General features: G+C 40.9%; 1 protein-coding gene across 1 annotated transcript in view; it reads left to right on the top strand.

Moving 5' to 3' along the window:
- NRXN3 (neurexin 3) overlaps nucleotides 1–19,629 on the top strand; it is a 1,913,991-nt gene that overhangs the window by 771,845 nt on the left and 1,122,517 nt on the right. Inside the window, exon 11 of the mRNA XM_061611873.1 lies at nucleotides 15,258–15,377. Coding sequence (XP_061467857.1) covers nucleotides 15,258–15,377 — 120 coding nt within the window. The remainder of the gene's footprint in view (nucleotides 1–15,257; nucleotides 15,378–19,629) is intronic.

Consider the following 19,629-nt stretch of genomic DNA (forward strand, 5'->3'; position numbering starts at 1 on the left):
AGCATATGGTGAATGGTGGCAACACTTGCCATCTCCAATGATAGAGAATTATATTTTTGTATGTTTGCTGGTGTTCTTCTTACTTTGCTTCTTTCCTGTGTTATTAATGTTTCTACAGAGAATCTACACTAGAAAATTTTATTTCCCTCATTATTGATCCCAGAAATCTGTGTCAAATTTATTTTTATTAATTTCAAAGCCTTTTTATTGGTCAGTATCATATGATGGTGAAGACAGCCTTTTGTGTTTCAAATTGGAGGTTATGTTCTATTTCTATTTTGGGTGCATTAACAGTGGAATTTGGACCTGCAGTTTGATGAAAAATCAGACCGATTCCAATATGTTGCTACTTCAGCAATGACTCTAGCTGTTGGAAAAAAGAGGATGCATATTTTCAGCCTGCTATGTTTAAACCACTTCATTTAAGGCAAGGTGGGCACAGTCAATTAAAAACATAGAGCACACCTAGAATTTTGCTAGAATATATTTCACCTCCCACTGTTTTATCTTGTGCAAATTGAGACACTCCTGAGGTCCACTGGAGACTATTCTGCAGAAGTCAGTGCCATTATTCCACAATTATGTTTGGAGTTTTTTTAGTATAAATTTTGCAAAGAGTTGCTGTACTTCACATGTTCACAGAAATAGAAAGAAAAGAAAATGATTTCCTATAGGAAACGTCACTAAAATTGCAAAGTAAATCAGACATATTCAAAGTGACCATCTGAACTATATCAACTGTCTTAATAATGTTGCTTCCTCCCGGCTAAAACAAGATCAGCACAGGACATATCTTCTATTATTTGGGTTGATTACAGGTATTGCCACCACTCACCATATGCTCAGAGGCACATGTTACCAAATTCTTCCAAGCTACACAGGAAGTGGATTGGACTGTGAAAGACCAACCCAAATGGTGTTTGCATTTTGACCAATTTTTAGGGCAGTACCATATCTCAGAGAGGAGTTCAGGTCTCCTGCTCCCCTGGTGCATTCACTATAGCTGCCCAATTTCCCTGCTTTTTAAAATTTGATAGAATAGCTGTGGGCTATAGGTATGTTCTTAAACCACAAGGCTTTTTGCCTATTAGTGAATTTCCCTGCTTTTTAATCCGGGAGGTAAGAAATGGGATCCTGTCCAAGTTTGCTGAGTATGGATGGATCATTTTCATGCTTATTGAGTTCAATGGGATTTACTCCCCTGCAATCATGCTTAGGATAGGTGAAACTGACCACAGAGGATGGGGAGGGGAGGAGGGGGAGGAGGGAGGGGAGGAAATGCAGAGGGGAGGACTGGGAGGGGAGCAGGCAGGATGGGGAGGGGAGGAGAAGGACAGATTTGATCATTTGCATGTTTATTAAATTCAGTGCGATTTACTCCCGTGCAATCGTGCTTAGGATAGTTAAAACTGACCAGGGGAGGGAGGGAGGGAAGGCTGGAGTGGGCAGGGGAGGAGGAAGGGAGAGGAGAGGAGAGGGGGAAAGCAGGTCTGATCATTTGCATGCTTATTTTCAATGGGATTTACTCCTATGCAATCTTGGTTAGGATAGGAAACACTGACCATGGGGGAGGAGGAGGGGGAGTGGGAAGGAGCGTATTGGAGGGGGGCAAAGGAAGGGGGAGGGGAGAGCAGGTTTGATCATTTGCATGCTTATAGAGTTCAAAGGTATTTACTTCCATGCAATCATGTTTAAGATAGGTAAAACTGACCATGGGGAGGAGGAAGGGGAGGAGGGGGAAGGGGAAGGGGAAAGAGGGGATTGGAAGGGGAAGGGGAAAGAGGGGATTGGAAGGGGAGTGAGGGGCAAAGGAAGTGGGAGGGAAAGGGCAAGAGGAGGGGATAGGAGGAAGGAGAAGGGAGGGTGGGTTTGATCATTTGCATATTTTTTTAGTTCAGTGGGATTTATTTCTATGCAATCATGTTTGAAAATGAAAATGGACTGCCTTCAAGTCAATCCCCACCTATTGTGACCCTTTGAATAGGGTTTTCATGGTAAACGGTATTCAGAGGTGATTTCACCATCGCCTTCCTCTGAGGCTAAGAGGCAGTGACTGGCCCAAGGTCACCCAGTCAGCTTAATGGCTGTGTGGGGATTCGAACCCTGGTCTCCCAGGCCATAGTCCAACACTGACCCAGGGAAGGGGCATGGAGTGGGAGGGGAGGGGATTGGGTGGGTGGGCACTGGGCAGAAGGGAAGCCTCTTTCCTTTCCAAAAGGAAAACATTGTAAACAGAATCATTCTTTTTCAGGCTTTCCCCCACCTTTTTATTCTACAGCGGACACATGTAGCCTCCTACCAAATTTAAACCAAAGCTGTCCCTGGCCACATCCACACCAGGCCTTTATTTCACTTTGGACAGTCATGGCTTCTCTCAAAGAATCCTGGGAAGTGTAGTTAGTGAAGGGTGCTGAGAGTTGCTAGGAGATGCCCTCACAGGCCTTCAAGCAGAGTGGCTGACTGTTAAACCATTATCTCAGGGGAATAGGAGTCTCTTAGCACCCTTCACAAACTACACTTCCCAGGATTGTTTGAGGGAAGCTATGACTGTCTCACATGAAATCAAAGTCTGGTGTGGGTGTGGCCCTCTGATTAGGCAAGCCCAGCAGCTGTGAGGCTTTTAGAACTCTGACAGTTGGTTCTTACTGAGCATGCTCGGCACTATCATTGGGTCCCAGCCAAAATTTATTAAATTAATTAAAAATCAGCCAGGCATTTTTTAAACTTTTAAACTGCAGCAGATGAAGGTCAGGGTGTGGGGCAAGGTCAGTATTAGGATTACAGGTACTCTGTGAACATGGCTGATTTTTAATGAATTTCAACAGATTATGAGAACAGAGAATAAAGTCCAAAAGGGCTCTGAGGTTTCTCTCTCTCTTTTTACACTTTGAACTGTCTATTCTCTCTGACTGTTTTGTGTATCACCATGAAAATTGACAGGGTTGCTAAGCAAGCATTTCTGAGTTCAGGACTATACGTTCTGTAAGGTTTTGTTTTGAATTGAGCTTATGGGAAGCATCAGAATGGCATGGGGGTATTTTCAATTTAACATTGCGGAATGTGAAAAATCCCCGCTGGCTATAGTATACAGCAACTCTTGTGGCTGTATAATAAATGTTTGTTATGAAAGGAAACACATTTTTATGTAAACATAAGCCTCATAGGGCATAAAGTATATGAGAGAGCTCATTTTTCTTTAACCAAATGGATGAAAAAGTTTGCACTTCACAGAGTCGAGAGGACTTTAGAATTGGCTCTAGTATGACTATGTTGCAAGGGGCAGCAAGATTTGGGGGGCAGTGTGCACATTCAAAATTTTGAGGCAGTGCAGTCGGTGTCGGTTGCAAAATAGCTGCCTTGAGTGTGTGACACAACACAAATGGCTGCTATATCTAGAAGAGCGGAAAAGAGTCAGGACCACAAAATGGTACACGGTTTTGAGTTTGCCTTTTCTTTGCGAGGTGACTGGGGATAGTGTGTGTTTTCTTTCCAGTAAACATTTCTCCAGCACTTTCTCTAGCCTCCCTGGTTGCCTATGTTTCCTGATCTGAAAAAGCCCCATGGGAGGAGTTACCTCATCGTCTTCCCCTGGGCTTTGACTGAAACACGGACACCCAGGAAGGCTGCAGAATGCAGACCAAGGAAGAGATTATTGTAGGATGAAAGAACATTGACAAACACTCCGGGCTACCTCTAAATTAAGGTAAGTGTGATGAACCAAACCCTCCACTTATGATGATTTCATCAAAATGTCCTCTCCCCTTTGATAATTTTCAAAAGCAATTCCTTTTCCCATTAATCGATAGAGAATGGTCAAAAAATGCAGGAGATATTTTTGGCATAACACTAGTTTTGTTTGCTTTTCTGCTAATCTCTGATGGTAATGTTCTCATTTGGTGGCATAAGATGTCATCTTAGCATACGTAGATGTATTTAGTGTATAGCACTTTCATTTCTTCATAGTACTTTAGAAATGTATTTGGCAGTTTTTCAAGCATTTCTTTCTTTTAGTGGTTATAGGGTGTCCTTTCTATAAACCAAAGCCATCTGCTTTGTGTCACCTACAGTGTGCAACAAAGTGATATTCTCTGAATCGCTAATGTCCACCTGGGTTAAGTCATGTCATTTGCCATGTGTCAAAAAGAGTTATTCACAGTGGCATAAGATGGAGGGAAGGTACAGGAAGAATTTAGAGCCAATGTATGCTGTGATCTTGGCAGTAATTATCTCTACAGAAGACTGGGAGTTGGTTCCAGACTTTGAAATTACATCCACCTGTCCTAAAACCTCTTGGCCCCCATTTGAGCTGTTATCAGAGCGTGACATTTTTTCCCACCAAGCATGATTTGATGGTTCTTAATACTTGATGATTTGTTCAAGAATGCACTTAGAGGGATGTTTCTCTGGTCTGAACATCTGGGCAATTTTTTAAAAAAGAAATAAATGTTACAAACTCAGAAAATTTAATACCATAACAAGTATTATGGTGTGGAGGTGTCACTGTTAAAAGCGGTATGCTTATAAAACATAAAATTAAATGGGCTCTTTACTGTTCACTGATGTAATTTAGGAAATCGCTTCCATTCCATTTTTCATTATCAAGTTTCCAACAGAACTTTCATTTAAATTTTAGAAACAATATACATACTGTGCCCTAAGGATTCACAGCTTAAAATGTTTGATGTGTCTTCCTCTCCTATTGAAAGAGAACATTAAATAAGTTGCAGAAGTGGAAGTAGTCCCAAAAGTATGGTGAAGGGAAGATGGATTCACACAATGGTTTAACCCACAATCAAGTGCTGTTTTTTACTTCATAGTAGATATTCACAGTGGAATGGTTTGCACATCATGCTAAGCCAAACCATGGCTTAGCATGAACATGCAAACATGTAGGCTGCTGGGAATTCACTCCTCCCCACTTGTTTTGCTGATGCACTGCAATAAGATAAGCCATTGAGTCGCCTGAAACAAGATTTGTGGTTTAGCTCTCTCCGGACTAAACACAAGCCATAAACCAAGAACAAACCTTTGTTACAGGAGTGAAAAGGGCACAATCTCATCCCTGGGAGACTGTATGCTCATGTGTTCACACTATGGTTTGCCTTAGTGTGATATGTGTACTAAGCCACAATATGGTTTTCTGGGAGGCAATACAGATTTGGATCATAGTCATTCAAGGCATGAATGATTGAATTATTGATTCTGAAAGGATGCACTTTGATATCTATCACAATGACTAAAAGTGTGGCCTTAGCCAGGTAGTGGGAACTCACCACCAACTCTGCTTCTGTTGATAATAACAGTGTCTTAAAGTTGTGGCATTTGTGTAAATCCATTTAAAATGAACAGAACTTCCCTCCTAATTACTGATGCCAGAATATTCTCTGCATACCTGTAAATCCCACTGGCATCCATTGAGCAGTTAGCCAGCCAATTATGCTTGGGATCATGAGAGTGGCAGCTTAATGTGAAATTTGTGCCAACAGAAATGGGGGATGGGAAATGTTTTATTCAAATAAGTGAAAACAATGCTAACAGTGTAATCCTATACATGTCTACTCAGAATTAAATCCCATTGAGTTCTATGGGGCTTATTCCCAGGTAACTAGGTATAGGATTGTTTTCTTCTTTAAGTAGATGAACTGGTAAACAAATCTGCTTTGACTTCCTTTCTAGGCTACCTTGCACTTTTTTATTTCTTCCTTAGTGCAGCCTTCTCCCAGCCCTCCAGGTGTTGTTGGACTATAACTCCCATAACCCTTGACCACTAGGTATGCTAGATGGGCTGATGGAGTCCAACAACATCTGGAAGGCACCACATTGGGGAAGTCTGCCTGAGTGCTTTGACATAGTTATTGTATAATCCCAGAGAGAATTGAGGAATAGGTTTGTCATATTTATTTATTGGCTGGCTAACTGAGCTACCCCTCTCAGTGGAGAAGCTCCTTGGTGAAGCCCTGCTGGCTCATTACTGCTAGGGCAGAAAGTAGAAAGGGGGCAGCTTTTTCCCTTCGTCTCCTCGTTTTTCTTTCCAAAATTACCCTTCTGTTGACCACAATGGGAGGGTATTAAATGTGTCAGCTGCAGGGCTAGAATATTTATGAGGCCTGTTGGGGGTGCGTCTGGGTGGGGACTGAGGAGGTTTCAGCTCCTGTCACATCCCTAGAATACCTTGTTTCCTGGACCCACCAGGGAGAGGTCAGCAATGGCAATGGAGCTTTCCACAGCCACACCTGTGATACCTCCAACCACAGACCTCCTTCTCACACCTCCCTTGCTGTTCATAGAGAGGGAAATCCTCGGGATCCAGTAGCCTCAACCATCTTTCCCAGAATTGCTCTCTGAATTAATCAACTTTATTACCCGAAACAAGTTTATTTGTGCTGCTGTATTTTTTAGGATACTCACATGTTTATATCTGTTTATAACTTACTATGTGAAGTTAGGGGAGGACAGAGCGTGTCCGAATGGCAAGATATGATAGTTCTGATGAGAAACTTGGTTGATCCTGGAATGGGATCCAGTAGTGCCCAGTGGGGCAGTAATGGTGGAGCTCCATTGCTCTCCTTGCTTCTCAACACGGTAGATTTCTGGAGGAAGCCGCATGCCACCATGCACCAAACTCCATGCACCTCCCTTTCTCAGTCTGTGGCAGTGACGTATGGTGTTAGGAAGCCAGGAAATCAATGGAGCCCCAGCCACGCTGCTCCACTGTCCAGTACTGATGGGATCGATGGCAAAAGCAAAACAAAACAGAGCTGTTGGGCCAGCTCTGAAATTACGTGGCTTTTGAGAATGCTAGTGTTTACCTTTAATGTCTTGCACTGTTTAAGACCCTGAGATTTGAAGGCACTCTTGCTCCCATACCAACTTGCTTATGTGTTGATAGCATGTTCAGAGTCTCTCCTCCAGATGCCCCTGCTATCCAAAGTAGGAAGCTGCCTTATACCATTGGTGAATCTAGCTCAGTATGGTCATGTTATGCTATGTTCAACTGTATTTCTATGCCACCTTTTGGCCAGAAAAGGCCCCCAAGGTGGCTCACAAGGAAAACGCAAAGGATGATTCAAGGGAAAAAAAACTTTCAAAATTTTCAAACAAAATCTTAACATTTTTTAAAAAGCTAAAATATCTTCCTGTTCCTGGCAAAGGGCAGTCCCCAGAAAGATGTCAGAGAAAGCAGGAGCCTCCTTATAAGCAGAGGGGCGTGGCAGGGCAGGTGGGAAAGTTTGCTCCTTGATGGTCCCAGCACAGTCTCTCCCCTGCAGCAAATGGCCTTGGTCTTTTCTCAGCTTCTACAGATAGAGCTGTCTTCCTTTATCACAGAGGGTTCTGCCAGTCAATGTAGACAATATCTCTCCATCTGGTATTGACCCCAGTATGTCTCTCAATGTAGAGATATTGTCTACATTGACTAGCAGTGACTCTCCAGGATTTCAGATAGAAGTCTTTCCCAGCCCTACCAGCAAATGCCAGGGTCCGAACCTGGACCTTTTTCATGCACAACGTGCTTTGTCACTGAGCTGTCATCCATCCCTTAATGCAAGTGGTGCCCAGAGAGAGAACCTTTTCAGTGGTGGGATTCTGTTTGTGGAATTCCCATGGGGCCCAAACCTGGCATCAACTCTTTTATTAACGCTGGTGCCAGGGAAACATATTTTTATTCTCCCAGGGTTTTTAAAGTATTATTTTAATGCTCTGCAGTGTATATTTGGTTTTGATTTTTGTATTTTATCTTATTTTTGTAAACACCGTGGAAGCTTTGCTGAAGGACCGTATATCAATCTTTTATATAATAATAAAAATAGTTAACCTTACAGAATGTGGCTTTACCAGTCAGACAAATCACATAATGAATGAGACCTTCTGCTGACTTCCAGATTATGATATTATGTTGCAAACCATGCATCACTCTTTTTGACTTTGCCACAAGGGCACTGAGGTCAATGGGACTTACTCTCAGGTAAGTGTATATAGCAGGTACGGGAAACCTATGGCTCTTCTGATGTTGCTGGAGTACAGGTCCGATCATCCCATTGGCCGTGCTGGCTGGGGCTGATGAGCGCTGGAGTCCAATAACACCCCTGGTTTATAGGATCTTGGTCTTACTGTAACAGGGAATAGCATTGTAAATATTGGCTGTTATATAAAATGGCAATGACCCCTGCAAGGAAGGACTACATGGCAGTGCACAGGTAAGGACAATAAGAGCAAGGCTAAAGAAAGCTGTTTGAGACATCCTTTACTGCAAGAACTTTGATGGTGAGCAATCTCTAGAGCCTGTGTATGAGCAAAACTCTGGATGTGTGTGTGCATGTGTATGTATATATGAATTAGTCTAGCTAGTGGTAACATATTGCAGGTAATTTGTTTCCTCTTTGTATTTCAATGCTCCTCAAGGAACAGCCTTTTTCAGTGTTCATATTCAATCCCAGTTATTACTTTATTAACATGTCTATAGTGTAAATAGGCACAATAAACTCTGATATTTGCGGAAGAATGCAGATTAAGAAAGAGTTAGCGAACCCACATCAGGACACTTGCTTTGCCCCCAAATACTTAAACTAAAGAAACCAATGAATCTTGTTATTGGTAAGATGCCTGGTTTCATCCATATATGCTTGTAAGCTTTATTCCTACTCTCTGATTCATGCTCCACCTAATGGGATGGCTCTTAGTATCCATGTATATGCCTTTGAGGGTTGCATTCCCTTCATCCTAGATCCTGTTTACACACTCACCTCCCCTACGCTTTTCACTCAACTTTCAGCACATTGGGAAATGAAAAGGAATCTTGCCAGCTGGAGAACTATGCTTTAATAATTTTATCCGAAAGGCAAAACTAGTTGGAACAACTAAAATGGTAGGGGTTCATGGAAAGGGGGGCAAGTAAGAGGACTGTGTACAAAGCAGTATCTTTGCTTCTGATTTCCCTGCTAGTGATCTCACACATAGATAAGCAATCTTACACAGGTGGCAAGAAAGAGAGTGACTCCTTGCAGTCACCTCTCTCTCAGTGCAAGAACAGTGAAGGGGTTTACTTAACTATGCAACTTGAAATCTTGTTTTGCTGATTTATTTTTTGTTTTGCTTTATTACCTACCCTGAGCTTTCAGGATAGGGCAGTAAGCAAGCAAACGAACGTCTTAGGGCTTTCTCCTCATAATCCAAACCAGTGAAGACTGGTAGCTCTAATGTCAGTGGGGCAGTGAATCTGTTCTGGATTTTAGTGTGACTTTTCAAGGAGATGCCAAAAGTGCTGAAAGCTGTCTCCACTGATCCAAATCTATCCCTGTCTAACTGGAGGATAGACCTGAATGACTCTTTGGAGGCTGTCCTGGCACACACCTTCTTACCTCTGAAGCACATAGGTACCCAGGAACAGAGTCCCATCATCATGTTCTGGACATTTTGACTGCTTTTGCTTCGATCACATTGTTTTCTGGTTTTATCTGAGGGCATATGATTGTTGTCTTGATTGCTTAATGCATTTTTCAAGGATGAAGTGCTCTTTATGTCTTCTTCTTTACAGTTCTCTTTCCAAACCTTTCAGTTCAGCCCTTTTGACATTGCCATTTTTTATGCCACCCTCATTTCATTCCATTACCATTGCTTGGTACACAAATTGATAGCATATCACATCCAAATGTGTGATCGGTATTCCGTCTGGAAAGCAAACACGGCCCCTTAAGATCAGCTACTTTTGGGGTAGTTTATCCATTTGGTCTGATATTTTTCATCTGCCCCATGAAATGTTGTCTCTAGGTACATGCTCTTATCTTAATTTATACTACTTCTTGCTTCTTGGACAGCTCTTTGTCTTTTTTTTTTACAATAATTTTTATTCAAATTTTCATAAAACAAACAAAACAAAATCATAAAACATTCAAAGACAAAAAACAAAACAAAACAAAAATGATTAAACAAAAAAATAAAATGTTGACTTCCCATTTGTCGCAGATCAGTTATAGGTCTACAATATATAACAATCCTGTCTCTTAAATTATATTATAAAATCACTTTCCTCCAGTAGTTATCTTAATTAATCATCAAATCTCATAGACATTACTTTATTCTTTCCACAAAAAGTCAAAGAGAGGTTTCAATTCTTTAAGAAATATATCTGTCAATTTTTCTCCAAATAAACATGTCGATTAATCCATCTCGTTAATAATAATAATAATCTTATTGTCATAACCATAGTCCAAATAAACATATCGATTAATCCATCTCATCAAAATCTGTTAGGTCCAATAATTTCAATAGCCATTATTCCATTATCCATATTAATTCCATCTTCCATCTTCAATAGTCCTGTTAAGTCCAGTAATTTCAGTGTCCAATCTTCCATTATCAGTATTCCATAATAATCTTGCTCATAGCCATAGTCATATAATAAGAGTCTGATGGGAATTTCCTCTATCCCAAATATTTTCTTGCCATCGATTCTGAATAAGTTGCTGAAATATTGTTGTAAAGTCAAATCTCTGTTCTTCTTTTTTACAAGATGCACTGGTTCATCTCTTAAGAGTTTTTCCATTGTCACATGGCTGCAGTTAATTCCATAGATTTTCTCTATATCAAGCTCCATCACGTCATTCCAGTCCAGAAAATTATCCAAGCCATTGATAACTTTATCTCTAATATCTTCATTAATTTCTTCAGAGATAACGTTAAATTCCAAACAGTAGATTTTATTTCTAATATCCATAAACTCCAGATCTTTTTCCAATTCCACATTTGTTCCAATCTCCAGGGCTTGTATCTTCCCTTTATTTTTTCTTTTCTCATCTCTGATCTCATTCTCCTCTCTCACAGGATCCCCTATTTCTTTAAGCTCCTGCGTCATTTTGCTCAGTTCAGTTTTCAGCTCCTTACTGCCCTGTCGCAGGGTTTGTTTCGTTATCTCAATCTCATCCATTATTTTCTGAAACATAATTACTTCCAGATTCTCAGCCACTTTCTTGATTGCCATTTTTAAAACCACGAAAACAAAACAAAACAAAAATAAAGAAGAACCACTTCTTATTTCAGCAACAATTGGGTTAATATTCCAGGCTTGATGACATCACAGTATAAACAGAGCAGCCTGCCTTATCTCTCTATGTTCAAGAATACAAAACAAATTTAGTTCCCAGCATCAAAACAGTTAGTGGCGTCGTGAAGAAGCAGATAGACCAAAAAGAGAATAGTCCCAGACAATATAATGTTCCAAAGTTCATATTTTTTATTATTTTCTCCTCGGAATAGAAATCCCTCTTCTGTTTATATCTTTAGAATGCACTTCCAGGACAGCTTTTTGCAATAGAAACAGAGATAAGCTGTTAATTTCGTGAATAACAGAGAAGAGTTATAGCTCACCCAGAAGTTCTTTAAAGCTGATTCATTTGACAAATCTCTTTTTGCTGCAACAATTTAAACCAAGTAAAAAAAATAATAGAAAGAAGGGTGCTTGCCTGTTAGTCCGTTTTCTCTTTGAAGAAAAGATAAACGTATCGCATTAATCAGATAGAGCTTGTTCGGAAGTCCATCCGGCATTGCTGGCTGGACCTTTTCTCATAAATTAATGAAATCCAGTCCTCCCAACAAAAACAGGCTTTTGAGGTTGATCTCTACGTTTCTCCCTGCCCAGGAGAAATTTCATCAGTAAAAAAAAAAATGTTCTGACTGATTTATATCTGAATAAGCTTCTTCTGAGGCGGGAGCCCGTCTCAAAAGCAGGCACAAGCGAAGTCACCCTTCCCGGAAGTGTTGGACAGCTCTTTGTCAATCATGCCTACACATCCAGTTTTCAGATATTCAGAGATGGTGCCTCCAGACTATTGCTAGTTTCAGCTGGGATTCCACCACATACCGGCAAATTCAGGTTGCACAATTGTAGTTGATTCAAAGCTCTTTCACAACAAAATCACTTACTCAAAATATCAGATTTTACCAGGAAGTGTGGGATAACACTTGCTTTGATGCAACATCATCTAACGTCCCTGCAAATGAATCAGAATGAATGCTCAAAAGCACCCACAGACATCTTTCACTGGGATTACATTCAACAATTACCTATGCTAAGAGCAGCCAATAGGTCCAAGTCTTCCCATTATCAGGCTGGGCACGGGGATTGTGCAGGTTCCAGTGCAGGAATCCAGGAGGCCACATCAAGGGTCAAACAGTGTTCACAAAGCTGAAAGATCAGCTCCTCTAACAACAGTCCCAATGCTCATTGCATCACTTTACTAGTTAATCTCTCTGGCTAAGGCACAATTTTCATTATTCTGCTTTTTGCTATATGCTAATCTTCCTGCCTCTTATTTGTACTCATAAAAATTAAGTAATGAGCAAAAAATGGTTAAGGACCAGCTGCCATCGCATCAAAAACATTTAAAAATAGAAAGTGTCTCCAGCAGTTCAGCTTCTTCCCAGGGTGGCTTCCCTCTTTGTTTCTTCCTCTCATTGTTTAATGCCAACAGTCTATCTATGAGTGGGGGAGAGGCTGTAAGGTATTTCTAGTTTATTTTATTTTACTTTGGCAGTCCAGCTGGACAGGCTACTTCAGTCTCTTCTTCTGCTCCTTCTATTATGCTTTGTTTCCGTGGCGACATTTGTGATGTAATGCGAAGAAAGGGGATGTTAAGCAGGAACTTACAGCAGGTGATCATGAATGGAAAAAAAAAAGACAGCTCTTTTCTTGCTGCAGATGTCTCCGAAGAACAAAAACAACAGCCGCTGAAGCAAAACAGAACAACAAAGCCTGGCAATAAAGAAGAAAGAAGTGATGGATAAATCTAAAATGATTTTAAATCAGCTCTTTGTAAAGCATATTCCAGGAAGAACTGAAAAGTCTTTGAAGACAGAATAATCCCGTCTCTTTTCTCCTGCACCCCAGGGCTATTAGTTTTGAATTTCTGTTGGTTTTGAATGCATGTATGCTCTAGAAAGTGAGGCAGTGCTAATAGCATTTATTTTCCCCCCAGTATCTTTTAAGAGCAAAACTCTGATCCTACAGCATGGGATTGTTGCTATTATGAAAGAATGAATCTGGGGTCATGTGGATATCGCAAAGGTGCAACTGCCCACAGATGCACTTATCTGCTGAATGTCAGCCTGCCATTGCTCATCAAACAAGTCACCCGGTTTTGGTCTAATCGGAAAAGCAGAGCTGGCTGAACACAACACAAAGATTGTAAATCTACATATCATTCTTTTATCTAGTTGGCATCATTGTAAAAACATGGCCCCATCTGTATCATTACTGTACTTTCTATGGAATACTGGGTGTGGACTGATCCCTGAAGTGTCCCATTTATTACATTTTTTGTAAGTAGTTTTGCTGAAACAGAAGTAAACACTAGTTACAGAACTTGTCTGTTATTTCATAATGGAGACAACCAAACTCTGCTGATGTTCATTCTGATGGATTCCACAGACTTCAAAATATTTGCACATTTTTATTTGTTTGTGAGGCTTGAATCTCCACTCTTTTAGTCTCAAGGGACCTTTTCACAAAATACATTAGCACCCATAAAACAATAAAAGGAGTTAGAGAAATAACAGAACAATCCAGCAGCATCAGTAACAGAAAAGCAAGCATCATAAAATAGCCACAGCTTATATTATACAGCAGCCCAAGACTAACACAACCAAAAGCCTGCATGAATAGCCAAGATTTCACTATTCACCAAAGGAAGAACAGTGATTGAGCAAGGCAGTTCCACTGTCACGGCACTAGGATTGAGAAGGCCCTGCATCTCAGTGTGCTTTCATACCAAAACGTGTGCTTTCATTGCGTAGAAATGGATTGTTTCAACTAAAATGGAGAATGCTGAGTTTAACTTTGTCAAGTAAAATATCTAATTTCTTAAAGGAGAAAGACTGAATCTCTTTACTCCTAAAATGACAAAGTCAGATCTGCCTTTTTCACTCACACCAGGATGGATTTTCACTCATGACAGGTTGTTGTTTACTATTTCCCAAGTTGCATAATAAACCACTGAAGCTAAGGCATTTACTACATGAGCAATGACATAGATTCTGCAGATATTTCTAAAAATGGGAATCTTCCACTTTGAACATTCTAGTCTAATTTAGGCACAATGCCAGGAGCCTATCTGTCTGGAGTTATAGTTCTTGGTGCTTGCCAGTAATGTCATTCTCAGTTACCTATCCCTGATCACTTCTTGGACAAAAATAACACCTTATTTGGAGCCACCTTTCCAGCACAATTTACTGCAAAGTCCTGATTTAGCTTTTTCCTCTAGTTTACTTGTCGCTCAGGCTTTTAAACTTCTATTGATGCTGTTTGGGCATCATGTACTTTGTTTATAGCTCTATGGTTTGGGGTGTTTTAAGCAAAGCTTGAACCATAGGTGATTTCCCAATCTTCATTCTACAAGGGCTTTAAATTGTAAGCAATTATCATTTATTGAGAATGGAGAGCCAGAAAGAATTGCATGGCTGGTTTGACTTCAGGAGCATTGTCTACCAGAGGATTTGTGCTTGATATTTTAGTACACAGAAAGGAAAATTCCTAAAAGTCCTGATTAACAAAGGAAAGGGAGGAGTTTGGAACGATGGCAATATCTGTAGCCAGGCTGTTGGGTCTAATGGTACTGTTGGGATTGCTGTGGATTCATTTATGCCTGACTTTCTTTGGAGAATGTTTGCAGAACTCAGCCTGGTGTGTATGATCATGGGGAGCAATAGGAGAGGCATTTACGTTCTAGTGCAATTGGCTAACTCCCTCTGAAACAGAAACATTGCCACTTTAGTTTCCTTCAGACCTATCCAGGCTTTGTGATTCTTTAGCACTGCAGTGAAGTTTGCTGATGTAAAATAGGAGGGAGCATTTTTTTAATAAAAAATATTTTTATTTAAAGTCATTTTTACTCCACTCTTCAGCCAAAAAGGCTCCCAGAGTGGCTTAAAAATATTAATAAAAACAACAAACACGACACTCCCTGCCCACAGGCTTACAATTTAAAGGCTTACAATCTACAATCTTATTCTTCCTCTGAAACCACAGAGGACTGAGATAGGCAAGGAAAAGCTCAGGGAGCAGTGAATAAAGATCTCCATTTAATTGGGCAAGGCATATAAATGCAATCGAGGGCTAAGCAGTTACCTTTGTAACACCTTTTAATGAATTAGCTTCTTCATCAGCCTCATCATACCAAGATGAGTTCTGTGACTTTTCCAGCCAGGCAGGCTTTTACAGTTCATTGGAACTGGCCTTAACACTCACCTCTACTTACCACTGTCCCCAGGTAAAGGACCTGAGACACTTTATGCCGGGCAGAAACTCAATGACAATGAGTGGCACACGGTCCGTGTAGTACGTCGAGGAAAAAATCTCAAGCTGACAGTGGATGATGATGTTGCCGAAGGTGAGTGGATGATTCATCTCCAGTTTCTAGTTTTGTCTCAAAACACATAACTTATGTATCACTTCAAGCACGACTTGCCTTTGGCCATTTCTTACCTTTGATGTTGTCTGTTTCCCCAGTAATTAGGACAAAAGCTTTAGCTCAGACACCTACCTGGGCTCAAGATCCTCTTCCCATGTGTGCCAATGCCCCTGCATTACATTCAGAGTGTCACGTGAAGCCTTGTGGAAGGCTTAAAGGATAGTAGGAAGAGAGTTGACAATGGAGTGAGAGAGGGGGAGAGAGAAATACTGGATGTGAACAGGCATCCAATCATTTCAAAGTATTGAATTTTTGAGCCGTGTGGGAAATGTATACTTACACTTGGGGTACATTTTTATTTTACCCACTAGTGTAGTGGTCCACAGAAAAGAGATCTTCAAAGAGGAGAATTGATCTGTGTATTTGTGAGAATGGGCAAAGTTCAGGGAATAACTGATACAAACATAAATGTGCAGACACAAATTGTTTTATTAAAGAAGGAAATCCCTCGCTTGACATGGCACAATCCTGCTCTCTCGTGTGTTTAGGATTGCAGTCTTCATGTTTCTGCCTCTTTGTCGGAAAGGTCTGTCTCTCAGCGCTCAGTAGGATGCAGTTCTGAGTCACAGGCACTTGATGGCACACACTGCATTAACAACAATTGTACTCGCTAAAAAAAGGGGAGGTGTGTGTAATTCATATCCCATAACTGTTAACTTTATCAACTCAAATGTGAAATCCTGAACCATTTTAAATAAATCTTATGTATTAGGATATACAGGGTATTGTTCATGCATATGAGGATATAAATAGAGACCTGCATGGCATATCCATGGAGATTATCTGCATATTAATTGATATGTAAACAGACGTGCATAATAAAGGAGCTCTCAAACAGCCACCCAAAATTCTCCACCCTGTTTGTGGGCAGAGAAATTGGGTGTGTGTGAACCATTTCACTGAATGTCTCCAAGTCGAGGAGAAATTCTCCAGCAGTATCTCGTAGTGGGGCTCGCCATTTGCAGTGGCAGTAACATGCTTTCTTTTTTTCTTAAGAGAGTGGTTTGTTTTCCTTTTTGCTGCTGCTGCCACAAGTGGCCGTGATAGCAACTGTGTTGGCCACCTGGTGATAATTTTACATCCCCCCAGAGCTAGCATTGTTCTGCAGCATTGTGTGTGTGTGTGTCTGGAGTTGGCAGAATATCCAGGACCCACCTTATTCTTTGGATTGTAAATTGTTTTAATTGATTTTAATTCTGCATGTTAATATTGCTGTAACCTGCCCTGGAATCTTATTGTGAAGGGTAGTTAAACAACAACAACAACAATAAATAGTCATAATCATCATCACCTCCTTACAAAAATGGTGGAGCACATTCTGCAAAAAACGGTCTTTTTTTCCTAGTGGGGTGACAAAAAGAAATGTCTCAGAAATTTTCTCAGAAAAAAAGGTCTCCTGAGAAATTTTGGCTCAACTCTCATGTCCAATAATGAAACTGTATAGTTTTATAAGTGTGGGTGTGTGAATCTTGTAGAAGTAATTTAATTAGAGCTTTTCTAGAAGGAAATAATTAAAGACCAGCACAGAGACACGACATGCCCAAATTAAGAGGTAATTTGCCATCTGAAGTTAATGAGGCTGTTTTATCCATTGCTTTTTTGTGCCTTACCCCCTGCCACATCACTGAGCAGAACCAAATGATAACCAAAATAACATCAGACAGTAGGGTAAAGCTATTTCTCCTTGTGCAAAGCAGCAGGATGACTCCTGGGGATGTTTTCAGGTTTATGACTACCTCCTCATTTTTCTTCCCCCCTCCCTCTCTTCATCCCCTTGCCCATGACAATTTAATTGACAATCCTGAGACTGGGAAGCAGGGCAATTTGTTTTTAAAGTGTTTCTGAATTGTTTGCATGTATAAGATCTTACTCCATACAGTAATAAGTTGCTATAACTCAGGCTGGGCTTTGTAGAACGTAGACGATTCCACTGAACTCTTCATCCTTGTTCCCCATCCCAGCCTGGAGCATGGCACACTATAAAACCTTAGACAGGTCTTCAGAGATGGCTGTAGCATGGAAGACCATTCATTCATATGGTACCCTTCCTCCAAGGAGAATAATGAGCTCCATTTTATATTCCCAACAAACTTGTAGGTAGATTAGGCTGAGAGGTAGGGATGGGGGAGAAATTTGATTCAGCTTGCATTTAAAGCTGAATCTATCAAATTCACACTTTCCAAACCAATTTGAGAACCGAAACACAGCCATCCTTCACTTACCCAAATTTTACAACCGAATGATGTTCACAAAAATGCTTATGTGAAGGGGGAAATGCATAAAAATGAATACATTAGTGGAAATAACATACAAAAATGTATTAGGGGAAATTGCTTTCAAAAATGTGTACACTACACAAACTGCATACAAAAATGAGTTAATTAGGAGAAACTCACACTAAAATGATAAAGAATTTTTATGAGCATTAAAAAAATCATAGAAATGTGGAGAACTGAATTTAAAATTGGAAAAACGAGAAACAGAGAGAACTGAAATTGACAGATGTTTCCATTCCTAATTAGAGGCAAGTCCTTTTTAGGCATTCAGTTTGAACATATGAAGGGGCAAGTCAGGGCCGGCACCAGGCATGACTGACGTCTTGGGCACCAGCCTGCCCCGGGTGCGTGGCTCCTACCTGTTCCACCTACCTCTCTCCTGTCTTCTGCTGCTGCACGCCCTATGTGTGCAGGGCTACCATCAGCCAAGATGGCAGCAGAGACTTCTTTAAAGGGCTGATGCCCCCGCTGCCATCTTGGTTGATGGCATGCATGCGTGGTACTCTATATGCACACAGAAGCCCGGAAGCTCCCTCCTGCGGATCACAGAAAGGGAGTGCTACTCTCCCACCTTAATGAGGGGTCCTTCAGGGGTCCCTCTGGGCCGCAGGGGCCCTTGGCCAGGGCCCAACCTGGCTGCCCTTTGACGCTGGCCCAGGGGCAAGTAATAATGTGTGGAGCAAATCCTCTCCCCTTGCTAGTGATGCATGGACCAGGTGTACTCTCTGGCTAATATGTGATTGGGATAAGCCTAAAGGGGACTGCCTCACCTGTGTGTAGGATCAATCAGGGTTCCTGTCCTCAAGTTGGAAACACTGCACACTAGTAAGCCAGTCCCTTCAGATTGATGGCAATCATGCATCGGTTGGGAAGCGTGATCAGTGCATGTGGTGACATCAGTGGGTGTGGGGCTTGCCTCAAAGCTTTTCCCTTTCATGCACCAAAACTCACTCCTGAAAAAGGCTGTAGTGACTGGCCCAAGTTCATCCTGTAACCTTTATTGTTATGTGGAGATATGAAACTGGACATTCTTAGCCCAGCTTTAATGTGTGCCTTATATTCCCTTATCTTACTGTTTCCCAAAGTTTTGTATTCCAGATTTCTTAGTATCTCTCGCCAACTGGGAAATGTCATTTACAAGTCACCAATTCAGAAGGAAAAACAGGCCTTCTTGCTGAGAGCCATATCTTAAGGGGGGGGGGAGGGAACACACATCTATGCAAGTTCCACACTGATCAAGCTAAGTAATCCAGACCATAATGAGCCCAACTGGTAAAACAGGTACACTAAGCAGAGCAAGAACTCTTATCCAGTCTGGTCCTTCTCACTTGAAGAACAAGGTTTGTCCTTTGCAACAGCTTTGGGTTGGTGAGGAGAGAGCTTAACCATGAAGCCCAGTTCAGATTATACACTAAGCCAAACCTTGGTTAAGCTCAGTGTAGCAATAAAAGGACCATTGTGGCTGCGAGCTCCTCATTGGGAGTCCACATGTTTGCATGGTATCACTAAGCCATACTTTGGATGACCATGTCAAGTAAATGAGCTCAGCGTGTCAGTTCCCAGGGATCTAGTTCAAGCAGGAAATATCCCAAGATCATGGAGAAAAAATATATATCTAGCATGATAAAGAGCACTTGAGAAATTCATAGTGTCATATGCTGCTCTGTGGTTTTGATTTTCCTCTTATGTGTATATTAGTGGGAAAATAATTCTGCTAGTCTGTAGCTGTCAGTCTAGTTTTGGGAGCAATCAAAAAGACTAAGTTACTCCAAGTTAAAAGTTGTGAGCAGCACATACCATTACAACATTTTTGTTGATTTATATCATGCAGAGGTATATTATTAACAAAATATTTATAGCTATATTGAATTATTAGGCTTCCTTTTTATAACAGA

Source organism: Rhineura floridana, chromosome 2 (assembly GCF_030035675.1).
Source record: "Rhineura floridana isolate rRhiFlo1 chromosome 2, rRhiFlo1.hap2, whole genome shotgun sequence".
In the NCBI taxonomy this organism is placed as follows: domain Eukaryota; kingdom Metazoa; phylum Chordata; class Lepidosauria; order Squamata; family Rhineuridae; genus Rhineura; species Rhineura floridana.